We start from the raw sequence: 11,205 nt of genomic DNA on the forward strand, positions 1-11,205 counted from the left end.
GCAGCCACCGCATGCTTTCAACTATCACTCAGGGCACCAACCACCGACCTTCCCCGCATCACGTCACCTGCAAAGAGAGATCTACACGCAAAGTAATAGGAAACAACACAGAAAAATACAAGAAATGGTAGAAAACAAAACAAATATGGACAAAAACGGATCTTATATTCGGTTATAAAGCTTCGAACTTTAGCCTTGTATTGTTTTTTACGCGCATTAAGCAATAAAAATAGCGAAAGAACCAAAAAGGTTGATTTTTTTATCTCCATTTTCGTTTTAAATTCTGAGTTCATTTACTCTGTTTTTTTTAAAATTATTTTTATACAAAAATAGACAAAAGTAAAAAAGGAGGAAAGGGAACTTACCGATCTACTCCGTGGTTGCGCCATTAGGACCTCCTTCTCTGTCGCCAGATTCGAGCCCAAAAGGGGAAGAGGGGTCTTCTCTTCTCGATCCTTTCGGGGCTAAAAAGAGGGGGCCTTCGTACGCGTTTAAATAGGGGAGGCCATTGTCGCACCTCCGACCACTGCTTATGGCGGCCGGTGTGGAGGTGAATCACTACCTCGGTGACCGGAGGAAAAGGAGAAGGGAGAGAGAGCAGGAAGGCTCTCTGCCTTTTTTTTGAAAAAAATGAAGTTAAAAAAAATAAAAAATTTTGGCTTTAATAGCCATGCAAAACACTACCGTTTTGCACACACACATGCCCCTCCACGCCCCAAAATGACGCAGTTTAGGGGGGAACCCGTGTGTTTTGGACCTATGGGCTATTTGCGCGATCGGTCCCTTCAGGTTTCAGCGCGATTTAAATGGGCCCGTCGCTTCATTTTTTTACCCGACTTTTCCCTTTAATTTTATTCAGATTTTGATTTAGTCCTTTTTAAATACTTGCATCTATTTTTTATTTGAATTTGGACCCTAAATTTTCGTTTTTATTTGTAATTTTCCCATTTTTTTCTATAAATCTGGACTTTTTATTTATTTATTCATCTTAAAATGTTTTTATTTTTCTTAAATTTTATATATTATATTGTTTTAAATTGCTTTAGATATATTATTTCATGCACTATACACTTTAAATTGTTTTATCCATTGTTTATTTTAAATCTGTTATATGTATTATCCATTCTAAATTGTTTTATTATGTATTTTAATTTTTTTTGTATATTATTACTTCCAAATTCTTATATGTGTTATCTGTTTTTATATATACCCTTTCTAAATGTTTTGTATATTACTTATTTTAGATTTATTACTACATAATATTCATTTTAAACTTATTTCTATTATTTATCTTAAATTATCTTACATATCAATTATTTTAAACTTTTTACACAGGTCATTTTGAATTATTATATACATGTTCATCACTTCACATTGCTTTTTATTGTTTATTTTAAAATCCTTTTTTATATATTATTTTTTAACTGCTTATTATTTTAAGTTTATACAACGTTTATTCTTAAACTTCCTTTTGTATGGATCATTTATTTTCAAATTGCCATATGTTTTTATCTTAAACTCTTTATACATTATATTATATATATTTAGGTTAAGTTGTTGTTTTTTAATATACTATGTATATTATTTGTTTTAAATTTATTTTTATCTATTATTTATTTTAGACTTTTCATTAATGATTTTAAATTATTTTTTATCATTTACTTTAAGTTGCTTTTCTAGTATTTATTTTAAACCCTTTACATATATATTTTATATTTAAGATTATTTTATTATTTGATTTAATTTGTTTTATACTATTACTTCATTTCTATATTTATTAAGCTTAATGTTAAATAATGTATGTTGTGAAATTATTGCTATTGATGTATGTTAATTTGCTTACTCGTATTCATATTATTGCCATGAGCTTGTAGAATATTTTATGCATGAATCATTGTTCCTTGTCGCACTATACTTCATTTCATATCATTGCCTCAAATTAGACCCCAATACATTTATCCAACAAATTGCTTTATTCTAACCTAAATAACTAATACACGTCGTTTAAATATTGTATTCGCTACTATTCAAAAACAAAATTTTCCAAATAAGGCAATGTTTTGCATTTTGGAACATCGAGGAATTGTGCCCTAACTTACGGGGTTTCGATTTTCTCGTTGTTTCTAAATGTCAAATATCCTTTTCAAGTTTTAAAACACATGAAATTCTTATTTAAATTAAAAGATGACATTGCGCTTGGGAATTCATGGTATTGTGTCCTAACTTACGGGATGTGATACTCTGATATCTCGGGATAAGGAAATCTTCAAGCAATCGTTTTGAGCTAATTCAAGAATTTTAAAATCGATGTTAATAAAAAATAATCGTATTTCAAATGCATTCCCGATTTTCAATTTTCGACATTAAGACACTAACTAATCAATTCGGTACCAATTTTTGGGCGTGTCGAGGGTGCTAATCCTTCCTCACACGTAGCTGACTCCCGAACTTGTTCTCTTGAATTTCGTGGACCAAAATGCTGTTTTAGTAAACTAAAATTGTTTTATTAAAACAAAGGTGATCCGATCACACCAAATAAAGATCGGTGGCGACTCCTGGTTTGATTTTCGCCTTTAAACAAAGTCGATTCCATTTTTCAAAAAATGGTTTTGACAACTCTCCCCTATCTTCGTATTTTTGTCATATATAGGTCTCAGAATATCCGAAAAACCTAAAAATCACGTTTTACTGTAATTTTAGAGTGCAAATTCGTGAAATCGACATGGCCTGCCACATGGTCATGTGGTAACTCGTGTGGCTCACACAACCGTGTGTCCAGGCCGTGTGGAATGGTCCAGCCCGGGTGGTTCCTATAACTTACTCCGATATTTCAATTTTCACTCATTTTTCGCTCCTTTTGCTCTAAAAGCATAAAATTCACCATTAACATCAACAAATCACTCAAAAACATATTAAGAATAAGATTAAAAAACATTAATTTTAGCAACTATCAATATGTATATATATGTTTAACTTATCTGTGTATCTGTATGTTATATGAGAGGAATTAGAGAAGAAAAGCAATTAAGAGGCTTTAATTTTAATCTGTAGTTGGAACGAGAGGGGAGGTGACCAAATATGGAGGAAATTGTATAAGAATAAGAGGTCAAGCACCTTACTATCCGCAAAACAAGGGTGCTCTCTCATAGTCTAACTCCGACTTTTTGGTGAAATTTTTGCTGCAATTCGAAGTTTATATTTTTATCGAGTTAATTAATCCAAAATAAGACAATTAATTGACAGAAAAATATGTGATTGAGGTTGAAAATTGTCCCTTTCTTCTCAAGGGGAATATGGAATGCATGCATGCCAATGCCATGTAGAAATAGGTTGTTGCCATCCCTTGTTTCTTTGGTGTTTCTTAGCCTCCTCTTCACAGAAACAACTTAAGACATAATTTTTTATTAGACCAAAGTATAATGCAGGCAAGGGTTTTTTAGAGAGAAATATACCTAGCTAGGGATTAAAACCTCAGTTTAAATCTTCTCCCCCAAAAAATGTAAAGCCTGCCCAGCCAGCCAGTGACACCACACCCATTTGTAGAAAACAACCGGTACGTACGTACATATATTCGATCTTGAAGTCCAGCGGCGCATCTTATTTGCACTACCAAATATATATAATTAAGATAGAAAGAGATTGGATATGTGGACGCCAAGAAGTAGTTATGGCGAAAGGAGAGAGATAAGAACAAATGTGGGGTTGGTGGCAGTGGCCATAGACAAGGACAAAAATAGCCACAATGCCCTGAAATGGGCAATTGACCATCTCCTGCAAAAAGGCCAAACCCTCATTCTCATCCATGTAAAAGTCAAACCATTCTCTCCCTACACGCCGCCTCTCCCTACATCTCGTATGTTTTTTATTTTATGTTTCTTATTCTACAAAATCTCATTAGTTCCAATGCCTAGTCTACATGTCACCTACTTAAATTTCTGGTAGGTACAGGGTTGAACCAATTTTCTGAAATGAATGGTGACTTACCATTGGTATGTAAAGATCCTGATCCACAGACCAGGGAACTTTTCCTTCCTTTCCGTTGCTTTTGTACTCGTAAGGATGTAAGATTGCTAAATCACATTATACACTCTCTCCTAATAATGATTACTTCAAACATTTTTCTAGATGTATTCATTAAAATATACCCTTTTCCAGGGCTTTGATTATTAATTCTCGCAGTAGTTTAGCATCTGCATTCCACAGATGCTTCTAATACATAGATTTAATTTCTAATTATGTATAATGTTCAATTTTGGCTTTAGATACCCTGCAAAGATGTTGTCCTAGAAGAGACAGACGTAGCTAAAGCATTGATTGAATATGTTAGCCAGGCTGGAATCGAGATTTTGGTCGTAGGTGCCTCCACAAAAACAGGCTTTCTTAGGTATGTGCCTCTTATGCGACATCAACAAAATTTTCTATTGATAAATGCCCGGATCATCACAACTTCTACGCTTCTCTTTGGTTTTTACAGAAGAATGGAGCGAATTTGGGTAGAATGTAACCTCTATACCTAGACACAAAAGAAAACAATGAATTTGGGTATAATATAACCTCTATACCTAGACTTACTAAGCGATAAATCTATTAGCGGCCATCTAAGCTAGTGTATCTCTTGATACACGTTATCAATGGAGATAAAAAAAAATGAGAGAGAATAAAAGATTAGTTCACCCATTCTAGGGTTGAGAACCGGAAAGGTAAAAAGACTCATGTAGATAACCATGTTGATATATCTAGATATTTACAGGAGAGTAATAATTCCTATCTAATTATGCCACAGAATAAACTTTAGATGATTTGTCCAACTTAATTCAAATTAAAATAGAAATATAATAATATCTACTCAAAATTTTGTGCTTCTTATCAAGATGAGAATAGAAAGCTTTGAATAAATAAAGTATCACAATTTCATTTACGATTTAAACAGTTAAAATGATTTAGTCTAGTGCTTGTATAATTTGGATAAACAAAATGATTTAAGCATAGGGTTGTTTAACAGGATTCATTAAAGCATTGATAGGTTTCCAGTTTATTGGTCAATAAGGCTGTATAATTGTTATCTTTGTCGTACCATACACATTTGAAGGAATCTATTTATACTATAAGGAAATCTCTTACTAGTTGGTGTAAACTGTCAACACCATTTCAATTGAGTAAATCACAAACAAAAATGCATTAGTAAAAATATTTAAGTAATTTAATTTTTAAAAAATCTTAAGAAATCACTTTTCTTTTCATTGTTCCTCGTCCAGGCATTTTTTATCATTGTTTAAATTTTTTTTCTAATTTTACTATTTACTTTTACATTTTTTCTTAGGCTCTCATGCAGTCCTTTTAATTAAAACACTACATTTTTTTTATAAATAATCCTTAGTTTTAAAAAAAATAATATTTTTCTACATTCTTTTTTTTCTGAATATACATGCTTTGCATCTTTAATTACACTAGAAATATGACGCCCAAATGAATTAAAATTAAAAAATTCATGGCAAAAAAGGTTAGTAGTGATGAATAAAAACATAAGCAGCTAAGAAAACATTAGTAGATTTTCTAAAATTTTAACTTAAAAATAACCTTATAACTATATAAATTTATTTTATTATTTGGATTTTTTTTATAATTTACTCATTTTGTGTGTTAACTCTCACACCAAATATTATGATTATAAATACTATTATTAATACAAATTTATGACTGTAATAAATAAATATATGTGGATCACTTTTCTAAAAAAAAAGATTGTATTTTGTCTCAGTAGATTTAAAGCAACAGATATTCCAGCAATGGTATCAAAAAATGCACCAGACTTTTGTAGTGTTTATGTGATATCCAAAAGCAAAATTTCATCCATGCGATCAGCTTCTCGTCCAGCTCCAGCTATCTCCCCATTGCGTAATCACCTTCTTAACCAGCCAGGCTTAATACCAACTCCTCTTGAATCGCATATCCTGCCAGCTAATAGCTCGAGAGGTCTGTTTCATTCCTAGCTTCAAGCTTTAGTTATATACTCCAAGTTACCTGCCATTACTCAATATTGATTTTAATTAAATTTAAAAAATATCTGTGAATATTAATTTTAACAGTTGAGAAGCCGCGACTTGAACCTCAGCGTAAATCTACCGATTCCATGGATTCCATAAGGTAACGAGCTACCTGTACCTGGGACCGGAACCAAAATTACTTGTCCTGACTTCAAATGCTTTGTTTGTTTGTTGTTCTTCATTCCCCCCCCTTTACCTTGTATATTACTATTAAACAAAATAACAATAAATGAAAGAGATGTAGTTGGAGCTAAAATTAACTAGTTTATTATTAATTTAGTTGTTAGCAATTTTGGATGAATGTAGGTCGCCTTTTAACAGGGGAGGCCAAAATGTGAAATCATATCCAGCACTCCCTATGCCAGATACAGATATATCCTTTGTCAGTTCTGGCAGACCAAGCATTGACCGTATGTTTCCCGAATTCTACGATTACCAAGAAGCAAGCCGCACTGCCACTGCTCCAAGACTGTCCAATGTTTCAGACTATGAAAGTAATTTTAGCTTCGAGTCAATGCACTTTGGACGGAACTCAGTGGATTTGAGCTCTCCACATGATTTCTCATACGTTTCGCAGGACAGTGACAATTTTTCAAACTTATCTACTTCAATGGTAAGTAAAAAAGATATGATATATATACACACACGCACGAACAGATATATATGTGTATTAAATTACTCAAGGACTAAAGCCTGGAAAGCATGCATAAATTCATTGATGTGACTGTGAGACAGGCTAGTACAACACAACACATTATATTCACCAACGAAAATAAACCATCAAAAGCACCGGTTCTCACTTCGATTAAAACATAAATTTTCATCATACGTATTTTTCAAAAAAGATATATACACTTTTCAGGTTTGTCTAACTAATACTTATAAACGAGATAACAATAAAAAAATACGATGTTTCACCTCAAAATCATCAAATATCATCGGTGAAAGTGGAATGAAGTAACCAAGTCCAGGTTTCACCCTCTTTACACACTTCCCATTTACGTTACAATATATGCATATATTTAATTAATTATTTGTATTATTCTATGTTCTAGGAAAATGTGTGTACAATATCTGGAAATAATAATATGGATGAGTTTTATGGTATTGGGGGAAACATACAGGAGGACGTGGAAGCCGAAATGAGGAGGCTAAAGCTGGAGCTAAAGCAAACTATGGAAATGTATAGTACTGCCTGCAAAGAAGCACTCACAGCAAAACAGAAGGTTAGAGTGTCAACTAATATCTGCTTATACTGTTCCTCAACATACTTTGACTAGTTAGAGCTTTGTGCATAATTACACCACAACAGGCAAGAGAACTCCAGCTGTGGAAATTGGAAGAGGAACGGAGATTGGAAGAGGCACGACTTGCTGAGGAAGCTGCATTAGCAATAGCAGAAAAGGAGAAAGCTAAGTCAAAAGCAGCAATGGAAGCCGCTGAAGCGGCTCAGAGAATTGCAGAAATTGAATCACAAAAAAGGGTGAACGCAGAACTGAAAGCGCTCAAGGAATCAGTGGAAAAGAAAAAGGCACTTGATGCATTAGCACATTCAGATTACAGGTACAGGAAGTACACAATAGAGGAAATTGAAGCTGCCACTGAATTCTTCTCAGAAGTTCTCAAGATTGGGGAAGGGGGTTATGGCCCCGTGTATAAAGCCCGTCTAGATCATACTCCCGTTGCAATTAAGGTTTTGCGACCAGATGCAGCACAAGGAAGGTCACAGTTTCAGCAAGAGGTATGGCTTCCAAATGGATTTTAGTATTATGAGCCTGTAGAGCATTAATTCTAATTACTGAGAAACAAAACATTGTAGGCTGAATATGCATGCTTTAGTTACTAGTGTATTTACAGAATGAATTTTAAAATTCGGCTGCTCTAAGAATTAAACTTACAGGTAGAAGTTTTAAGCTGCATACGGCATCCAAACATGGTTCTCCTGTTGGGAGCCTGCCCAGAGTATGGATGCCTAGTGTATGAGTTCATGTCTAACGGGAGCTTAGAGGACCGTCTCTTCAGGAGAGGGAACACTCCGACTCTCTCTTGGCAGCTTAGGTTCAGAATTGCAGCCGAAATTGGAACAGCCTTGCTGTTCCTCCACCAGACTAAACCCGAACCCATAGTCCACCGTGACTTGAAACCAGCCAATATCTTACTTGACCGCAACTTTGTGAGCAAGATTAGTGATGTTGGGTTGGCCAGACTAGTTCCTCCATCTGTGGCTGACAATGTAACCCAGTATCGGATGACCTCCACAGCAGGAACTTTCTGCTACATAGATCCAGAATACCAGCAGACAGGCATGCTGGGAGTGAAGTCGGATGTATACTCCCTTGGCATCATGCTTCTACAAATAATAACAGCAAAACCACCAATGGGATTGACTCACCATGTGCAACGGGCTATTGAGAAGGGGACATTTGCTCAAATGCTGGACCCATCTATTGATAATTGGCCGGTTCAAGAGGCCTTGAGCTTCGCAAAGATTGCACTTAACTGTGCAGAGCTAAGGAGGAAAGATAGACCCGATCTGGGCAAAGTCGTCCTGCCAGAACTGAACAGGCTGCGATTACTTGCTGAAGAAACCATGCACCTCACTTGGGAAGCTGGAAGTCCAGGACACTCCCCCAACTATAGCCAAGTTTCGCTGCAACTAGTAAGTTAATTAATTACAAAGTGTCCGTCCTAATTTCTTCGTAACCATATCATCTTACTTCACATTTTTATGGTTTTTGTTGAACTTACTTCAAATATAACACTTGATTTGTTTCCTTTTCTTTTTCTTCGCACGTCAGGAGCACTCCAGTTGTCCTAATTTTCTACACTCCGATGAATACTCAAGAAGCCCTCCCAACGAGAATCCATAGGTCGTTCCATGGCAAATTGATGACATCATAATTAATTAATATGTACATATGCGTTTATCAATCAAATTTTGTTGTGTTATTATTTTATATTTTTAATTAAAAATTTAAATGAAAATTTATATTTCTAGAACTTATTTTGACAACTTTAGTTTGATAATCTGTGTAGTTTTAGGCGAATTTTTTGTTTTAAATTAGCCGAAGTCAACCTAACTCTTGAAAAATAAGAATTCATAATGAAAATTTTCCAAGACACTAAAAATAAAGCGGAAACAACTTAAAAGACAAAGAAACAATGAAAGAACAAAAAAAAATCATAAGAAAGTAATGCCTACAAGGTATTTGAAAAAATGCTCTCAAAGCATATTCACTAACTTTGAATAGAATACAATGGGATAAAATGGAATCAAATGAGATGTAATGAGATGATTAGAAATGAGGGAGGAAGGTGACTCCTTGTGTGTGTGCACAAAAAAAAAACAATTTTAAGAGTTCGGTTTTAACTGCAAGCATACAACATCACCTAAAGGAGTCAACAATTTAATTATTTCTATTTAACAAGCATGCAAGAAATGAGTCTAACTAGCTACTCACTAATTTCTATATTACGATCAAACATAATTTGGAAGTGAATTACTCTAATTAACTACTTAATATGCAAAAGGACTAAATTGTAAAATTAGATAAACTAAAAAAACTAGCAAATTAATAACAAATAGCAGTTGGTTGACTTCTATATTGTAACACCTCTAACATGTCTTCGTCGCTAAATTAAAATTTCAGAGTATTAGAGAACAATAGAAACAATTAAATTTAAAGGGAAACAATTAATCAATTCTACTATATCTTTAAAACACTATTTAGCTACTCCCTTTTTTTCATCTCTTGTATATTGATCTTACCACAGGCCAAAAAAACACACGCTATAAGTATCATTTTTGCATTTCTAAATAAAAGGATTGAAATAAAAAAAATGCATATCTAAAGAAATGTGACAGATACATGAACAAATGATAAATGAAAGAGAAAATGTTACTTATATATATTGTTTTTTCCATAAAGATTACAATGAATGAAACTCTCTCAATGACATGTTTCTTTTTTCCTTTATTCTCTCTTTTGAAAAATAATAAATAATGACCAATTTAACAAAATGTAAATATTAAAAAATTAAATTTATTATTACTAATATTTTTATAGTTAATTTTATATTTTAAACATTCTTTATATTAAAAATGATAGATCAGGTCTGATCCAATTGTATCACAATATTTTTATAAAATTTTAATTAATTGTTTTGCGACCACTTTAAATTACTTGTTATATTAAATGATAAATCAGGTCTAACATTTAATCATCTAATCAAAGAGGCTTTTTAATGAAAATGTCTTATAGGGCGCGTTTTCATCTAACCTTTTTACTTTCTCTCCAAAAACAACATATATCGGTAAATAAAAAGAACACAAATCCTTAAGGGAAAGGGACCTTTCTTCTTTCCTCTGTTTTTTGTATTCTTGAATTTTCTCTATCTCCTTATTCTCAAAACCCTAATTATATATTTTTTATTTCCCTTTTAGATTCATCAATCGAAGCTTGCCAATTGCCAATAGTAATCTCCCTCGAAGAATCATCAAGGTTCCTCTTTCTATCTTCCTCTAATCCTTCTTGATTTTCTCGATTTATTTGTTTCGCGAGATTTCTCAATAAATTCTTAGTTCTTTTAACTTTTTTTTTTCATTTTCTCAATAAAACATTTCAGAATTCTGAAGCCATTTTTTGGAAGAAAAAAATGCATGGTTTTTTTACTTTAAATCAAGAACGTATGTCTGGAAGTACTTTACGCTTGAACTACTAGCAATTTCTACTCAAATATGATGATTTTGCCACTTCCTTTTTATAATATATATTTTTTTGCTTTTGTTCCATTTAACAAATTTTAAAGAAGCATAATGAAAATTTGAAATTTCACAGATGCTAGCTGGTGATCAGGGTGGAAATTAGATCATTGGGATATTGAAATGATCAAATGACTTTTATGTACTGTTCTGCTTACTTGATGGTTAACTTAACCACTTGAATGTCAAATAATGCTCAAGAACCTATTATTTGCCTATGCATTAGGGAATAATAGGCATTTATTTATTTTTAGTATATAAGTAGTAAAAACCTGTCATCTTTCTTTAGGTCTTGAAGGAGGCCTTTAGGCTTTATGCTGAAAGTTGGGTAAGGGAATCGAAATAAAAACCTAACTGAACTCAAGCATTACGGGACTTTGTTCCTTGGCCTCCATAAGA

General features: G+C 33.1%; 1 protein-coding gene across 4 annotated transcripts; it reads left to right on the plus strand.

Moving 5' to 3' along the window:
• Nucleotides 1–3,165: 3,165 nt before the first annotated feature.
• On the plus strand, nt 3,166–8,996 carry LOC121204816 (U-box domain-containing protein 35). Of its 4 annotated transcripts, none has more exons than XM_041075391.1 (10): nt 3,166–3,853; nt 3,949–4,061; nt 4,263–4,384; nt 5,759–5,973; nt 6,087–6,144; nt 6,351–6,657; nt 7,169–7,270; nt 7,357–7,785; nt 7,945–8,703; nt 8,843–8,996. In XM_041075391.1, exons 1-10 carry the CDS (start codon nt 3,646–3,648, stop codon nt 8,912–8,914), a joined length of 2,385 nt encoding a protein of 794 aa, XP_040931325.1. In that variant the 5' UTR covers nt 3,166–3,645; the 3' UTR covers nt 8,915–8,996. The 4 variants fall into 4 exon arrangements, with proteins under 4 accessions (XP_040931325.1, XP_040931326.1, XP_040931323.1 ...); XM_041075392.1 differs by having other exon boundaries at nt 5,762–5,973; XM_041075389.1 differs by having other exon boundaries at nt 3,167–3,853; nt 3,943–4,061.
• The last annotated feature ends 2,209 nt before the right edge of the window (nt 8,997–11,205 follow it).

This window comes from Gossypium hirsutum, chromosome A08 (assembly GCF_007990345.1).
Source record: "Gossypium hirsutum isolate 1008001.06 chromosome A08, Gossypium_hirsutum_v2.1, whole genome shotgun sequence".
Taxonomy (NCBI): domain Eukaryota; kingdom Viridiplantae; phylum Streptophyta; class Magnoliopsida; order Malvales; family Malvaceae; genus Gossypium; species Gossypium hirsutum.